General features: G+C 39.7%; 2 protein-coding genes across 4 annotated transcripts in view; one reads left to right on the top strand and one right to left on the bottom strand.

Annotated features, from left to right (window-relative positions):
* ACSL4 (acyl-CoA synthetase long chain family member 4) overlaps positions 1-16,271 on the top strand; it is a 36,310-nt gene extending 20,039 nt beyond the window's left edge. Inside the window, exons 3-16 of one of the 3 annotated variants that reach the window (XM_038164656.1) lie at positions 920-1,412; positions 1,720-1,897; positions 3,643-3,752; positions 3,837-3,975; positions 5,338-5,488; positions 6,616-6,739; positions 7,491-7,562; positions 9,130-9,269; positions 9,707-9,879; positions 10,081-10,155; positions 10,383-10,574; positions 11,075-11,189; positions 11,877-12,034; positions 13,812-16,271. In XM_038164656.1, the coding sequence (XP_038020584.1) occupies positions 1,062-1,412; positions 1,720-1,897; positions 3,643-3,752; positions 3,837-3,975; positions 5,338-5,488; positions 6,616-6,739; positions 7,491-7,562; positions 9,130-9,269; positions 9,707-9,879; positions 10,081-10,155; positions 10,383-10,574; positions 11,075-11,189; positions 11,877-12,034; positions 13,812-13,969 (2,136 nt within the window). In that variant the 5' untranslated portion in view covers positions 920-1,061 and the 3' untranslated portion in view covers positions 13,970-16,271. The remainder of the gene's footprint in view (positions 1-919; positions 1,413-1,719; positions 1,898-3,642; positions 3,753-3,836; positions 3,976-5,337; positions 5,489-6,615; positions 6,740-7,490; positions 7,563-9,129; positions 9,270-9,706; positions 9,880-10,080; positions 10,156-10,382; positions 10,575-11,074; positions 11,190-11,876; positions 12,035-13,811) is intronic. The other 2 variants (XM_038164658.1, XM_038164657.1) reach the window with 2 other exon arrangements.
* The window catches only part of NXT2 (nuclear transport factor 2 like export factor 2), an 85,184-nt gene that overhangs the window by 12,923 nt on the left and 55,117 nt on the right, over positions 1-17,144 (bottom strand). The window lies entirely within an intron of this gene.

Raw genomic sequence — 17,144 nt, 5'->3', positions numbered from 1 at the left:
AGATAACCACCCCTCTCTCACATGCCAGGGTGGACTGGTCCCAGGCCGGTGGGCTGGCCATGACTCGGTTTGCTGTGATGGTTTTGTTTTTCTCCCACTCACCACCAGTCCTTATTTAGGCCCAGTTCTCCTTAATGAGGAAAGATTTCTGACGGACAGACAAAATCTTGCCAAATTGTACTTTGTTTTAAATTGAGTTAAATTGGTCAGATTTTATTCTGTTTTCCATACTTGGAGTTTGAAATGCGTGTATTGAAGTACTTTTTGAAATTCGAAAAGCAAATCTGCATAATCTCTTTCCAAGAGTCTGACATTCAGAGCTGAACAGCAGAAGATTAAAAATGCAGTTGCTGGAGCAAACTTAATAAAGCTGTTTTGGAATATTATATAGTTTCTAGATTACAGCATGTAGACTTTTGAGTCTATATACTATTTTTGAATATATCAAGATAGAGTTTAATCTGAACGGAAGTTGGTAGAATATTCTGTAAAGCAGTAAAGCAATCTGCTGTACCTTTTCTCTGTAGTACAAATATTTAGTGGGAAAACAAGTGTTGACCTTTCCCATAATTACACAATTGTGTCATTACTCAAGCAGCTTAAACACAATATTATGTTGTGAAGGACAGACTTCATCTCAACAGCCCTGAACTATACAAACAGAAATAGCGGGGAAAAGTCTGTGAGAAGTAAATATTTGTGAATGCATGAAACAAGTATGGAAAAGATTCATCCTCTTTCATCCCCAGAGCAGTTCACTGCTCCATTGTGCAGCGATGCTTTTGAAGTGAGCTTTTAGAAGGACTAAAACGAATTAATTGATTATAATATTACTAATTTAATTATTTTTTCTTTCTTTTTTCTGCTCTCTGCTTGGCACTGGTTTTCGCCCGTACGTGTCCACTGTTGGCTCTCAAAGGTTACTAAAATTTTGCAGCTGCTCTGAATCAGCACTACCTAAGCTTCAGCTACTGTTGCTTCTCCCTACACCACTCTGCACTGCTGCCTTGCTCTTCCCTGCTTCAGAACTCATAAGAGAGTTTCTATTTTAAATACCCATAATGAAATTTAGGCTAGAAATGTGTGCCGTTCTCTTGCTGCCTGTGTACTTGTTAATCTGGTTGTACAGTATGCTGGTATTCATTCCCTGGTATTTTCTTACCAATGCCAAGAAGAAAAAGGCTATGGCAAAGCGGTTAAAAGCTAAACCCATCTCGGACAAGCCGGGGAGCCCCTACCGCTCTGTCACTCACCTGGACTCACTAGCAAACATAAACATCCCTGGAGCAGACACACTGGACAAGCTCTTTGACCATGCTTTAGCAAAGTTTGGGAAGAAGGACTGTCTTGGAACCAGGGAAATTCTGAGTGAAGAAAATGAAATGCAACCAAATGGAAAAGTATTCAAAAAGGTAAAACTTGTAACTTTTTACCTAATTCTGACTTGGGTTTGAGCTGCTTTGTATCTTGCTTCAACAATGCATGTCCCTTTAGAGCTCTTCCTCAGTCATCATCTAATAAACCATTAATTTTATTGTAGTTGGGGAATAACAGAATATACAGGATGCACTGTTTATTCTACTTCAAGTAAAATGAAAGCAATTTCTTAATGAATGGCAGACTGTGTATTTATGGTGTTGTGCACCAATTCACATCAGCCAGTAGAGCTATAACAGAAGCTTCTTGTCGTGAAAATTCATTGTTTTTTCCTCTAAAAAGTTAATTCTAGGAACTTACAGATGGTTGTCCTACGAAGAAGTAAATGAGAAGATTACTCGCCTGGGGAATGGACTGACTGCGCTGGGACTAACCCCGAAAAGCACCGTTGTCATATTCTGTGAGACCCGGGCTGAGTGGATGATTGTAGCTCTCACCTGCTTCAAGTACAACTTCCCTCGTGAGTGCTCAACTTGGTTGCTTCTAGTGGGTTTTAGAACCAGTTCTCCGCACAGATCTGGCTGTTATGTATTTTGACTCTGCCAGTCTTGTCATTGGAGGTGTAAGAATTTCTTAAATTCTCTGCTGATGGTCTGATTCTTAGAAGTTTTCAGTCTGTCCTAGGCGTTGTGGATGTTCCTAAAATTAACTTGCTCATAATTATGAAACTGTTTTTATGATATTATTGTACTATGTTCTAGATGTTAAAATGACAAAATAGTACGCTTGTCATTCCACTTGTTTTAAATATTCTGAAGACGTCAGTAGTTGCATTGAAGATGTTAGTTGTATTTCTCCCCACAAAATGTGGGATGTTTTTACAGTATTTTCTGTCTGAATCCTAAATTATACATCCAAAAGATGAAATGGTTATCAGAAGAGAATGGTGAACAAAATCATATGATAGTCTGTGGGTGGTCTGTTTTGGTGACATTTATAAGCTGCTCAAATTCATTACAATTATGTATGGATTTTCTTTTTTCTTTTTTTTTCCTTTTTTTTTTATTCAAGCTGTCAGAAATCTCTAATGGGAGTTAAACTTGGTGAGCTGCAGTGGTTACTGAGCACTCCGGTGCCCATTTTGCACACAACACACTGTGAACCCACAGCCTGTTTTTTTTTTTGCTGGCACTGGGCTGTCTCTTTTTCTCTCAGCAGTAGTAGCTGCCTGTGTGAGCAGCAGCTACTGAGCAGAGTGTGCAGAGAGGCTCTTCAGGGGCAGTAGTGGAAGAGATGAACTCCCTACTGAAGTAGGAGACTATGGTTAATTTGGTCTGGATCCCTGTACTTTGAAAGGCAGCAGAAATAGCTGTATCACGTTACTCTTTCTCCTGTTCTGTGTGAACCCTATCTCACAGCACTGTTAAATTCCTTTCATGGTCTTTGGAGGTGACAGTTGGAGATAGCAAATGATACTAAAGAAGGGTTTTTTTCAGTAGAGAGATAATGGGGAGAGGTGAACTCCATTGTGCCTGGGAGGCACTTAATGGCATTCCTGTAGCCAGTCTGGGTTAAAAATAATCTGGCAGTGTGAAAAGCAGTCTGATTCATTAGTCTGATTCTCTGCCTTGCTGCCATCACTAATTCCATGGAAGCAAGGAAAGTAGCTGACAGTGTATGAAGAGCTGCCTGTAGCCGTGCCCAGCTTTAAGCTGGTGCCCTGTAATGTCTGAGTGTTACCTGTCTCCCTGAGTTGTGGTTGCAGAGAGCTCAGGGGCAGAACATCTGCTCTTAGTTGCTTACTCTGGGATTGCTTTGTACATTATTGTTGGGGTTTGGTGCATCTGTTTGTTCTGATAATTTCTGCTATAGAAAAAGCAGAATTATTTCAGGAGGATGCAGATGACCATTATAGGTTCCTTCCAATTGCCTAACCACTTCAGGGCTGACTAAAAGTTACAGCCTGTCACCTAGAGCATTGTTCAAAGGCCTCCTAAACAGTCTTGGGGCATCAATCATCTGTCTAGGAACCCTGTTCCAGTATTTGACCATGCTCTTAGTAAGGACATGCTTCTTGCCCAGCTGTCCTCCTTGTTCCAGAGGTCTCTTGTGCTATAACATTTCTGATGTGGAAAAATCAAAAGCTGTTTTATTTCCAAATTAGAAAATTCCCAATTGAGTCCTTTCCAGTAAGCTAAAGCAAGAGCTTTTGCATTTAGTTTTACTTTTACCCTTCTTTTGTGTCCTCTCCCATCCCTGTGACAGTTGTCACTCTCTATGCCACCCTGGGGGAAGAGGCAGTGACCTATGGTCTCAACGAGTGTGGAGCATCGTATCTGGTCACGAGTGTGGAACTCCTTGAGAGCAAACTTAAGGTAATTTGGTATCATCTTCACCTGCTAAAAACAACCCTACAGTTCAGTCAGTACACTACTAAAAATTTCATTTCTCTTCTGTAGACTGCACTGACACAAGTCTCCTGCCTGAAACATATCATTTATGTGGACAAGAAGACTGTCAATAAATCAGAATACCCTGAAAATGTGGAGATTCATAGTATGCAGGCAGTAGAAGAGCTGGGAGCCAAACCAGAAAACTGTAAGTGAATTCCCAGAGGACTGACGAATGAAGCAGTGTTAGCACCTGGGTTAAGAGGGATGTGTAGCAGAAAACCCCCCACCCAGCAAAGGGTGGCTTTTGTCACCAACAAAGGCAGTGACAGGTTGCCAGTTCATCCTCCAGCTCCCTTTAAATAAACAAAAAAACTTGTTTTATATCTTTTGTTCATGTGTCATGTATGTCAGGATAAAACTTTGTTTTTAATTTGTAAACCATAACCAGAATAATTTAATACTTCATCTTTGTTTTAGGAAATGAAATAGAAACTGGTTTAATGCTTTATTTTCTGCTACTCTTACCTTTTATTTATTTTACTCTCACTATTTTTTCTAAGAAAAGAGGAGAAAGCACATCAAGATTTTTTGGTTTCTTGCTTGAAAATGTTCATTATCTTAACCAAGCTGTAGCTAAAAAGCACTTAAGGCTAGAGGAATAATTCCTTGCTCCATTGGGCAGCCAGGAGTGACTGTAAACATCTGCTTTAAGGAAGGAAAACCCAGCCCTGCTGATCTGTTCTCCTTACATCAGCAGTCTGTAATTAACCACGTCTCTTCTGGAATAAAGGAGGAGATCAACTGGCAAAGGAGCTTTGGGAAACACACATTCATCACAGCTGCTTATCTCTGATCAGCCTGAGGTGCTGATACAGACCTGCAGTGACCCTAAGGGGTGTTTTTTCTTGGGCTTAGTCTCTGAAAAGCCTGCTTCCTTGCGGACACTGTGAAAGCCATGAAAGCTGATGATTGTCATCCTAAGAATAAAGAGGACTAAAACAACAATCAGAAGTCAAGTGTTCTAAGCTTACTACTTTTCTACTAAACCTGCAGTTTACCTGAGGAAAGTTTATTTAAAATTTTAAAAAAAATGTCAGGAGGGGGAGTTAAAAGGAATCTTACCTCTACAACCTTGGCTTTGAAAGACTGATGGACAGAAAAGCTGACTTGCAGGTTTTTGGGGTGTTGTTTTTTTTGTTCTGTTTTTACTCAACTTGCTGTTTATCATCAGTGCTGTATTTCTCCCCTTGGCTGCCTTTGACAGTTTTATTTGGTCTTCAAAAGGCTCCTTCTATGAAACTTCTATGAAACCACAGTGACAGAAGTGTCACCCAGATTGTGTAGATGCTCAAAACTCATCATTCCTTTCAAAATTGGCCTTCCCTCTCTTCCTCTTAAAACCAGATGACTGCTCTTTCCAGCACTGGCCGTGCAGTAACCTGCTGTGCTGGCCTTCCATGAAGCACCTGTTTCACACTGAGTACAGACATTTGCACATGGATTAATTACAGAAATAATTTAGAAAGTAGAATAGAATAAGTAACAGTTTTTCTCCTGAATTTTGTAGCAAGCATTCTGCCAAGCAGACCTGTTCCTACAGACTTGGCTTTAGTAATGTACACCAGTGGCTCTACTGGGAGACCCAAAGGAGTGATGATGATGCATAAAAACCTAATAGCTGGAATGACAGGACAGTGTGAGAGAATACCTGGACTGGGGTAAGAAACACTTCATTGTCTTGTGCACAGAGACCTAAAACAACCTCAGAAAGTGTCACATTTATAGAGTCTGCTGCTGGCATTGTGTTATCAAGTTTCTTCATGTTATTGTGAGGCCACTGCTTTTTAATTTATAAGAAATACATCTTGTGTGTGTGAACTTGTTTGAAAAATATGCCCTTCTATAGCTGTTTTCTCATGTGCTGTTGCATTTTTATTTAATTACCCTTATTTTTTTTAATTACCCTTAGCTCTAAGTCTGTGATGGATTTTTGCACTTTTGAGTATCAGAGGATACCACTAGATAAGAGATTCCTCCTCTAGTGCAACTTGGGAAATGTTTTTAGACATCTTCAGGCACCTACAATCAGTTTACAAGCATGTCAGAGCCTAGCACTGCATTGACCTGGAGACACCACTCTGCTGCAGAATCTGCTAAAGTACAGTTCAGTGAAGGAGCAGAAGAATAATAAATTATGCACTGAAAACTGTAAAACCAAGTGCAGATTCCTTCACATGAATGTTTTGAGGAAGTTTTTCATGGAAGTGTGTGTATTTGTTTCTGCATTCACAGAAGGGTCAATAGCTGAAACGAGCCCTGATGCCAGACTGCTGTTGTGAGAGGCTATAAACCCAGCTCTGGGTGCTGAAAGCTGCTGTTCAGTGACAGCTCTGAGGTTCTTGCTGAGAAATCTCTGAGCAATTACTTTCTGAAACCAGCCTCAGTACTTCAGTAATCAGCTCTCTTTCCAGTAATGTATCCTAGAAGAAGATGACAGACAGGGCTTTGTAAATCATTGGTCATTATTTTAAAGTTAGTTATTTCATCCTTGATTTCATAACTGAAATGAAACCTCCCACAAGGAGAGGAAATAGCAGTAAAGGACTAAGGAATCAGAGTTTCCTAGAAAACAAGGCAAATCCTGTAATTTGTACTGATTTCAGTACGAGCATATTTCCCCAATTTGTTCATATACTGTGGTTGAAATCACACCTGTCTTGTGTGCAGGAGAATAAGCTCCTGGGATCCAGGTCAATCAAAAACTAATAACCAAGCACATTATAAAATGGTTAAATGGCATTTTCAGTCCACTTGTGACTCATGGTTAATTAATTTTCTTTCCCAGACCCAAGGACACTTACATTGGTTATTTGCCTCTGGCCCATGTGTTAGAACTGACAGCAGAAGTTTCCTGCATCACTTATGGCTGCAGGATTGGTTATTCCTCTCCTCTCACTCTCTCGGATCAGGTGAGGGCTAGCAGAGCAAGGTGGGGAGCAAACTTCACTTCTGCAGCCTGTTCTCTCCTTGCTCAGCTTCCTCCTTCAGTAAAGAAATGCTGATGTATATGGTACACTTCAGAAATGTAATTTTTTTTGGAAAATGATGCAAATTAACATTCCTGGTGAACAACAGTGGTGGGTTGTACCATATAAATTTTAATAAAACCTTTGCTTTTATGATACTTAGGAAGTCTAAACGCATTCCTAATAAATGCCTATAGTGTTATCCACTGGATAACAGGGTAAGAACAGCTCTTAATAGGTCAGCTGAACTGTTTAAAGTGGTCTTAAGTTTTGGTCTCACTTTATCAGTTCTTTATCCAGTTATTGCAGATCTTCTATTTAGTCCTTTGCCTTTTTCCCTTTAGCAATTCAGATAAATAAGAGTAAATTAAGCCAGAATAGATTCCTCTGTATGTTTTGCTTGTAGAGAGATTTGCATCAAGCAAAACAAGCTCCCAAAGGAAGATGGAGGAGAAAGCAAGTACTAGAGGGAGGAAGTAAGAGAAAGATAAACAAAGTGAAAGATTGAGTATTTTGGTTGAAATAGATGCTAATCATTACCCTTTCCTTAGCAATGGGGGCAAAAGACACAGGAACAGGGGAAGATATTTGAACAAATTACATGCTAATATATCTCCTCCTTTTGTTAGTCCTTTAGTTTTCAAGCACTGTTTTGTTTTCAGCTTCATAAATTGACATTTTTTCCTTTTTACAGTCAAGTAAAATTAAGAAGGGAAGCAAAGGAGACTGTACTGTACTTAAGCCTACACTGATGGCAGCTGTGCCTGTAAGTACACAGAAGCAGATATGTCCAGCAAAAAACCATTTCCTGTTTTTTTATGCTAGAAAAATGTATTTACTGAGATGTTTTGCTCTTCACATGTAAGTGACTGTCACTAATAGGAAAAGAGCAGACATTGCAGCTGTTGGATTGAACTGAGTACTGGTGCTGCAGATGAGCACAAGAGACTGCCTGTAGTCTGCCAAGATCCTTTTTGATCCAAACCTGTCAATGTTTCTGTAGTTACAAGTGGTGTTTTACTGGGCTACTGACACAAAAGGTCACGGTCTGGAACTCCTGTTTGCAGAGGGACAAGCAGGGTGGCTCTGGCCAAGAGGGAATCCTCTGTAAGGAGATGGGCATTTGGCTCAGTCACAGGCTTAGCAGGTCAGGGTAACACCAAGGCTGAGTCTGTCTTGCTGTTCTCAGGGTTAGCCTTCTCTCAGAGGAAAGAGTGATCAGGAGGCTGGAACTCCTCCTGCTTCTGCAGGCTCCACTGCTCTGGGAGTGACCAGGCTCCTGCACTCCACAAGGCTGTGGTGCTATCCAGAAACTCCACAAATGTTTGTGTCTTTCTGGTGCCAAGGCCCTCCTCACATGTGCTGCCATCACAGGTGCTGCTTTTAGGATCCTGTCACATCTGTGGCTCATAAAACTGGTAGCACTGGCTGTGCCACATGGTGGTGGGGAGTGAGTAGGAGGATGTAATCGAGTTTAGGAATACTGAGTTTTGGTTGGATATGGTTGTTTTGCAACATCTTAGAATAGCCAAGTCACTTGCATTCTTTTGTTTTATAAAATCATGAGCATATAAAGAGGCTTGGTCATCTTCTTAATAATTAACAGAGTGACAATAAGCATGACTGAAAACTCCAACCTTTTGGAAAATATTCATTTAAATTTATTACATGGAGAGAAAGCACATAAATACTTCAAAACATTGTGCTTCAAAACAAACTTGAAGGAGCCAGTCTTTAAATTTCTATTAAATACTTCACCAGCCTGAACAATGTTTTAGGTTCTGTGTATTTGGGTGATTGTAAGCTTATTCTTTTAATGAAAATTAATCTCTGGTCTGTGACAGAATTGTGGTGGATTTTTGTCAGATAATTGGAATTACTGCAATCATGTTTCTCTGAAAGTTGAAGAGCTCTCTTGGAAAAGGAAATGGCGCAATGAATTCTTAGTTCACTCCCTTGCACTTAACAATTGCTGCACTCTGAAGCAGGACAGACTGTGAGGGGAATATACCAACCTTTAGCAAAGAGATTGAGTTAAACATGAATTTAAAATTTTCTAAATCAGTTTGTCACAGTTTAAGTACAGGTTCAGGTGTAAATAGCTCCAAGCTGCAACAGTCTGTAAATTGGCTCATTGATCACATGTTAAAAGCATTGCACTTGAGCACTGCCTAACCCCATGATGCAAAGATTTCACTCTTGTTATCCATTTTAAAGGAAGGATAATTGGGGGGAGGGGGGGGAGTGTTGGGTGTTACTTATGACATGGGATTTAATTTACACATGCTGGTCTGTCCCATGTGGTAATTTTCCTTTTTATTAACACTTCCTAGGAAATAATGGACAGAATTTACAAGAATGTCATGAGTAAAGTTCAAGAGATGAACTATATTCAGAGAACTCTGTTCAAGATAGGCTATGACTACAAATTGGAACAGATCAAGAGGGGATATGATGCACCTCTGTGTAACATGTAAGTAGCATTCGTGGGCCAAGGGTGCATTTTGTCTTGGGATCTGTTAGGACAGTCTAAAAGAATGATCTCTGAGCTATCAGACAGCTCTCATCTGCCATGCAAATCACATCTAATGAGTAACTGACGGAGTCCAAGTTCTTACTGGAAACAGCTAAGATGGTAATGACTAATCTTCCAAACAGCTGCCTGGTTCATTTTCATTGCACTGCTTTTTTTTAAGTGATAAAACTGGAATGTTTGTTAAACTACGGGAATTCTGCCTCCTCAAGTGTTACACAAGAGGTGATGGGTTTGGGTTAGCCCTGCTGTCTGCTAAAATCTGGGAAAAGTTAATTTTTATGGTGTTCCAGATAGGAAGGAAGGAAGAAGGTTTGTGTCTTCTTACAAGAGTGGGCTAAGTGAATAATTTTTAATGCTTTTCGCCTTCTTTCAAGACTATTGTTTAAAAAAGTAAAGGCCCTGCTGGGAGGGAACGTCCGAATGATGCTTTCTGGAGGAGCACCACTGTCACCTCAAACACAAAGATTCATGAACATCTGTTTCTGCTGTCCTGTTGGGCAAGGCTATGGACTGACAGAAACATGTGGAGCTGGAACCATTACAGAAGGTAGTTAAAACACCTGTGGAAATACAGAAGTTCAGAAATAGATGTGTATGGTTGTTTGGTGATTCTTAATTTTTTTAAAACAAGTCAAAATACAGCTACAATACTACAGATGTAGTTCTGCAATAAAGTAACTTAAGATATACCCTACTCATATTTCAAATAACAAAAAATCTTGGTTTTCTTTCTTGTTTTCTCCCTAAGCTGCTGATTACAGCACTGGCAGAGTTGGAGCTCCTCTTATTTGTTGTGAAATAAAACTGAGAGACTGGCAAGAAGGTGAGAGTAGTAATTATTCTGATTTCAGACTAATTAATTTAGCCTCTGTCCAGCTGGTATCTTTGCCTATCTGCTCAGCTAGGTGTAGCATATGAAAAAACTGTTTTTTATCTTTGATAATAGTCATCACTTAGTGTGCTTTAACTTCAAATTGAAGTTTTAAAGTATTTTCTTGGCAGAAGGATATATAAGTTAAAAATAATTGCTTGGGACTGTGTTGTTTTCAGGAGGCTATACGAATAAAGACAAGCCTAATCCTAGAGGAGAAATTATAATTGGTGGACCCAACGTCTCCATGGGATATTTTAAAAATGAAGAGAAGACAACAGAAGAGTTTTCTGTTGATGAGAATGGCCAGAGATGGTTCTGTACAGGAGATATTGGGGAATTTCATCCAGATGGGTGTCTGCAGATCATAGGTGGGTCTCAGTTTTTGATACCTTAATATATTACAAAGTATTGACTAACTATGATTACAAACATGTTATTAATACTGTTGGCTTGGCCTGGGCTAATCTTCTCAAGGTTACCTATTTACAGAACCAGTGTAAAACACATTTCCAGAAGTCCTCTTAGCTGGAGAAAAAATTTTGGAAGTGATGCCATTTCCTGTGATATTATCATCATCTAAATTTAGCACATGGACTTTAAAGAATAAATACAAGATTAACTTTTGGATTAATTACAAAGCTTTAAAATCAGAGTCCTTTCCTACAATCTGTGTGACAAGAAGTGTAGTGCTGTAACACTTTTTACAGAAATCTTTATAAACTTGGCAGCTATTAGCTGCTTTAAAACTTGTCCATTAAGATCTGGCATAGCACAAAACACATAGGTGGTATGCATGGAGATGAGTCTGTGGAGTGCTCAAGTTTAAATGAAACAAGGTTTTCTTTTTTTCCCTTCCCCTGACTCGTAGATCGCAAGAAGGACTTGGTAAAGCTACAAGCAGGAGAATATGTATCTCTGGGCAAAGTAGAGGCAGCACTGAAGAACTGCCCACTGATTGACAATATCTGTGCTTATGCCAAAAGGTAAGAGCAGTATTAATTAAGAAACTCTGCTTACAGTAAACATGAAGTACAGGCTCTGATCCACTTCTCTAATCCCGCTGTAGTTCTCCATGGTTTCCTTCTAATAACCCTCTCCATCAGATTACAAGTTACAAACATGTCTGAAGAAGCACAGCTTTCCAGATTCCCTAAAAGCTGAAGAAATTACCTGTTTTTCTGTTGGCATTTCTCCTATCTAGATATTCCTCTATTCCATCCCATCCCTTCCTTAAACGTGTGTATATCATTATATATTAATATATTTAGCATATGTTCTGGCTGTCAGAATCTCAGTGAAAAGTTAATCTGGACACGTTGCACCTGATCCAAAGTTTTCCAGTGAGTTTTAGAAATAGTCCCAACATCTTTCCCTCTCTCCCTACATGAGGGGGAACTGCAGAGAAGTGGTTAAATGCCAGGTCTAGCTGAGGAGCTAAACTGAGATGTGCATGAGTGAAATGACAGCACAGCCTCATTTGGATCAAACCTGATGTTGTAAACCAGCTTAGAATATCTTCTTGATAAGCCTTCAGATGGGAAGACTTAATGTACAAGAAGGGTTCTGTATGGTGGAATAACCTGGGCATTTGTGGGTCCAGCAGCAGGTAATTTACACCCTGAAAGTCTTGACTGAACCTTTTTCCTTCCTTCTCTTGCCACTCTGTGTAGTGACCAGTCCTACGTGATCAGTTTTGTGGTCCCTAACCAGAAGAAGCTGACAGCATTGGCTGAGCAGAAAGGCATCAGTGGAAGCTGGGTGGACATTTGTAACAATCCCACAATGGAAGCAGAAATACTGCGGGAGATTAAAGAAGTGGCAAACAAGAGTAAGTACCACAGCACATCCTGCTGGCCATGGGGGCTTATCCAGCAAAAACTGCCACTATCCTCACTAACTGCTCCTCCTCCTTCCAGTTTCTCTGTATCTGCCAAAACTGAATGGTTTATCGTGACAAGGACCACACAAAATTGTTGCATATTATCCCAGGAATGTACATAATACTGGTTGTATTGATTACTATACTACTTGTAATTTTAACAAATTATCGGAAGGTTTTTTCCAGCTAAATTCTGGAGACAAGTTTCTTGTCTAATATGGTTAAAATAAGGCCCAAAAGAGCTGTTAATTGGAAGAAAAGTTGCAAGGCATTTGCTGGCAAGGAAACTGGTTAAGCAAGAGATTTCAAAGCATTTTTTCCCCATAGAACTTTGTTCCCTACAGCTTTGAACAGCCATGATTCTTGTGGTTGTAGAGGCTTAAAAGCCTGTTACTCCTTGCTGTGGTACTGAACGATCAAAAGTGTCATCAGTCCTTTACAAAAAAAGGACCAAAAAAATGAACAAACTCAGTGGGGAAGAAAGTCTAAAAGCTGCACTTAAGCACATGCTAAGTACTTTCTTTTAAACAGAGAGGAGAATCTGCCTTTTAAAAATGGGAAAACAAGAAGGAAAGACACTAATAAGTCTTACCTTGAAAAAAGTAAATCAATCCATATGTTTAAGGCTTAGGTTTTAACACTTTCATCCCTGGAGGTTTTTATCATGAATTGAGCAGATTACTATCCAAATAGCTTTGTGTACTTAAACCCTTTGCTTATGCATTCTTTCTGCCTTCCAGATAGTAATCTACTATTGAGATACAACTAATTTATGGGAAACTATTTTCAAAACTATGTTAAAGAGGTAGTTCTACGTTCTCAGCAGAGCATGATGCACCTTCATCATGAGCAGGGACACATCTGAGTGAGAGGCAGCAGCACATCCTGATAGCAGCTGGAGTTAGAAAGGCAAAGGAGCTGCTGGGTCCCACTTCTGCTGCCCCCCAGAGGCTGTGCTGGCATTCAGCTACAAGTCCATGGCTGTGGATCCCATTCCCAGCCTACCTGCAGGAGCCGGTAGCGCTCTCCACTGGGCACATGCAGCAGCTCCCTGTGCTGTTCCTGCTGCTCCTGCCCTTCCCTTTCTCCTCCCTTGCTCCCCCCTCTTGGGCTATTAGCTGTGCAAGAGAGAGAAGCAGCCTTGATTGCAGTGAGGCTGTGCATGTGCCAAGCCACTGCTTCCAGCTGAAGGGAAAGTAAGTGGTTAATGTAACAAAAATACAAAGAAGTCCCTTTGTTTTGAACTCTAATCAGACTTTTAGGAATAGAAAATATAGGAAAGAAACATTCAACAAAAGGAAAGGGAAAATGTACAAGTACTTAATTGTAATTTAAATATGAAGCATGTCCAGCTAGTCTGAGTTAATTAGTTATTCCATTTCTGTAACGAAGAGACAAGTGTAGATTTCAGTGTATGCTTTTGTGGCAGTAGTCTCAGAGCTTCAGGCTACTCAGTCATTTGTTTCAAGCTTTAGATTTTGCATTGTCACATCCAATACAGGTTCTAAACACAGAGTGTATAAGAGTATTTGCACACTAACCAGCACTCAGTGAGGGTGAAATTTGGATGACATTTGTCTGTGGCCCTTCTGTAAGGTTATTTCATGAAGTAGGACAGCATATTATACAAGCTACAGGGTGCTGACCAGATTTTTAGGGAACATGATTAGTGTTTCATTTGGCTTTGTAATCACAGTCATGCTTTTCCTTGTTCTTGTCCCCTCAGTGAAACTGGAAAGATTTGAAATACCCATCAAGGTCCGGCTGAGCCCCGAGCCGTGGACCCCCGAGACGGGGCTGGTAACAGACGCTTTCAAGCTGAAAAGGAAAGAACTGAAAAACCATTACCTCAACGACATCGAAAGAATGTACGGAGGCAAATAAACAGCTCTGCTGACCTGTGCAGGTGGTTCCTTCTCATGCCTCAGTTTTGGATGTCTGTGTGCACTGTAGATATCACACATTCAAAAAATACACCAAATGGACAACTGTTTCTATAATCGCTGTCAAGTGAAACAGAATATCTTAGACTCCAAATTCGTAATTTTTAGCAGATTAGACACTATTGGTCTTCATAGAGTTTGTGTGATCATCTCCAGTTTTGAGACAGACATCATTATGTGAAGCAGTGTGACCAGGTAATTTTATTGTTTCTCTAGCATATTCAGACTGCTTACAACTTCTCTTTAACAAGTGCTGAAGTCTGGCCTATATTTCAAAGAGGAAAAAATAATGTAACTGTGATGACTCTTCTATCATAATAAGACACTTGTAATAAGATATTTCCCTCTAGCAAGGAGGGAAAAGGAGCATCCAATGTCTACCCTTCTTCATTTAAAAACAAATCCAAGACAACAGCAGTAGTCAAGAACTTGCTAGAGATCACTAATAACACACTGCCTGAAAATGGATGAATTCTTCTGCACATCAATATCTTGAATATTTACAGTGCCTACAAAAGAATAGACAGTACACTTACTGAAATAAAGGTGAACTGAAAAGCTTTCTAAAAACAAGTTATAAGGAATTTCACTCAAGAGCATTGAATTAACTATTTCAACTTCCAACTCACCAAACAGGTTTTTAATTGCCACTGCATTTTATTTCAAGCAGAGCTTTCCACTGGACACAGAGTGTAAAAGAAAACAAAGACTTGCACAGCTCTGGAGGTGCTGATGAGAAATCAGTGCCTGAATGCAGAACTTGCACCTGGACTGGCAAACAGCTGTTAAACTGACGGCCAGTTTCTGTTTAGAGACTTGAAACTCAAAGGAGTTTTGGTGGGTTTTTTTGAGAGGTGGTTGATGTTTTTAAGGCAATGATTCTCTAGACCTCCACATATGTGTGCGTACTAATATAGGTTACCTGGGTGTAACTTAGAGGATCAGGTTTTAAACATCTGCATTCCTTTATGGAAGGTATTTCCGTTCACCTTTTAACTGTGGTAAGCATGATAAGGCAACCAGAAACCAACAGGAAGTTCCCTGTCTAGTCTTGTTTTACTTACAGAAAAGTAGTCTGTGGCCAGGGAATCTTTGTTTCTTGGAAACTTGTAAAAAGGGACAAATCACTCTACAGAAATTCATTATAAAAATGTTCTCTTATTAACTGGAAGTCATAGATGTGAAGAAGGAGGAAGATATAATTTAATAATAGTTCATCATTTTGTGTGCCGAATCCTGTACTGTGTCTTCTTTTGAATTGTAACTGAGCTCCTGCATCCCTGTCAACTCTTCACACTTGAACCATAAGTGCTGTAAAATTGGAGGCTCTTGATACTGTTCTACTTTGCACTTTCTTAATCGTTTTATATATGTTGCTTACATTTTGTACAGCTGTGGCCCTCAACTGCTCTATATTGCAAAGTCATTTGAAAGTATTTATAGATTTCTATTCATAACATTTGTGTTGTGTATATGATGGTTAAAAAAACTATTTGGTATTGTCACTGTACAGAAAGTAAAAGATTTTGTACATTGCTTCTCTTCAACACACGAGCTTGCAATTTCAGGACAAGTTTTTATTTTTCTGCATGTATATGTATTTTTATTTTCAAGTTAAAATAGACTTTGGCAAAAATAAACGATGCCTCTACACTCCTCAAGTAAAGCATCCCTTCTCCTGGGGACCAACTTCAGACTTCACCATGCATAATTTTCTCTGGCTAGTGCCGAACACTGCCTGCTGACCTTCCAAGAACCCCGAGGGGAAAGAGAGAGAGAAAATCTGGTATATAAAGGTGATGGTATCCAGTTGTGCATGGAACTACAAGAGTCACTAAAAGAAACAAGGAAATAGCTTTTCTAAAATATTTTTTTTTAAGATACACACAGTTGGTTTTTGACAACAGGGAATATATCCCATAGTGGTAGCAACTTTTAAAATTACTTGGTCCTGGAGCCATGGTACCAATTTTTCCATGTTTTAAAACTGGTCTCTAGTCAGTAGCCTTTAGTCAGCCTATTAGCATCACAAAAGTGAAATACATGTAAGAAAGATACTTACACTTGAGTCTGTCAGCAGGTTCTAAGACTATTTTTTTTAAGCCATGAATGTATTTATATGAAATGTATTTTATCTTCTGTGTCTTGGTTGACTTGAGAATTGCTATTTTCAAAATATATGTACACACATAACACAATGTTAACATTTCAAAAGTGGAATACAACTTAAATGGTTCAACAAGTTTGTGTTTTTGGAAGATCTTTATATTGTTCCTGTTCCGTGCCTCACATTCTGTCTAAAACTGAGTCTGTCTCACAAAGCAGCAGCTATGAGTCCATACTTCAGGTAATAAAAACCAAGCCTCCAGCAAGCCTGGTTTTTCTTGTAAGGAAAGCACCAAAACAAACAAAAAATGAAACCAAAAATACGCCACAAACCACTGAGTTTTCCCCTTGTTCTCCCATTTTGAATCACCAATAACCTGGTTAATGATGAACACTCCCAGAGATGTCAGAGGTCACTGCGTGTTTGTCACACCTGCTTATTTCTGCATTTACCCTCACATGTCTCCAAGTACAGTTTGCCCATCACCTCTGTGTCATCCCTGTTTTTCTGAGCATCCAGACCCTAAGCAGGAATGCCCATCACTCCAAGACATGACCTCCTATCAATTTAAATGCTAAAACAAGAAGGTGTCACGTAGGTTTTCCTTTTTTAATACACAGAAAAGACACTTCATTTTGAAACAGTTTTGGACTACTTCTAACAGGTGAATTGAAATTACTTCCACATGTTGTTCCAGCCCTGGGAGTTGTTTCTAGGATTTTTAATTGTTTTAAACAACGAACCCAAACTTTTCCTACCAGATATAAATCAGCCTGTTACTTATTGTGCTCCCCCAGGGAGCGAGCATGAAGAATGGATCACTGTTCTCTATAGGTGCCTGCCCTACTTTACTTTTTGCCTTTTGAGTTGCAGCAAACACAATCTCTCCCAGTGAGCCCATTTCTGTGGCATTTAATCAAGGTCATTAAACCAGGGCCCCTCTGCCCCCACGTTCAAAACAAAACACCTGCCTCACCCCCCCTACACAGCTCATGGGAATTACTTCCCA

Source organism: Motacilla alba, chromosome 4A (genome assembly GCF_015832195.1).
Source record: "Motacilla alba alba isolate MOTALB_02 chromosome 4A, Motacilla_alba_V1.0_pri, whole genome shotgun sequence".
Lineage (NCBI taxonomy): Eukaryota > Metazoa > Chordata > Aves > Passeriformes > Motacillidae > Motacilla > Motacilla alba.
The sequence above is the reverse complement of the archived record's forward strand: the minus strand, read 5'-3'. Positions and strand labels throughout refer to the sequence as shown.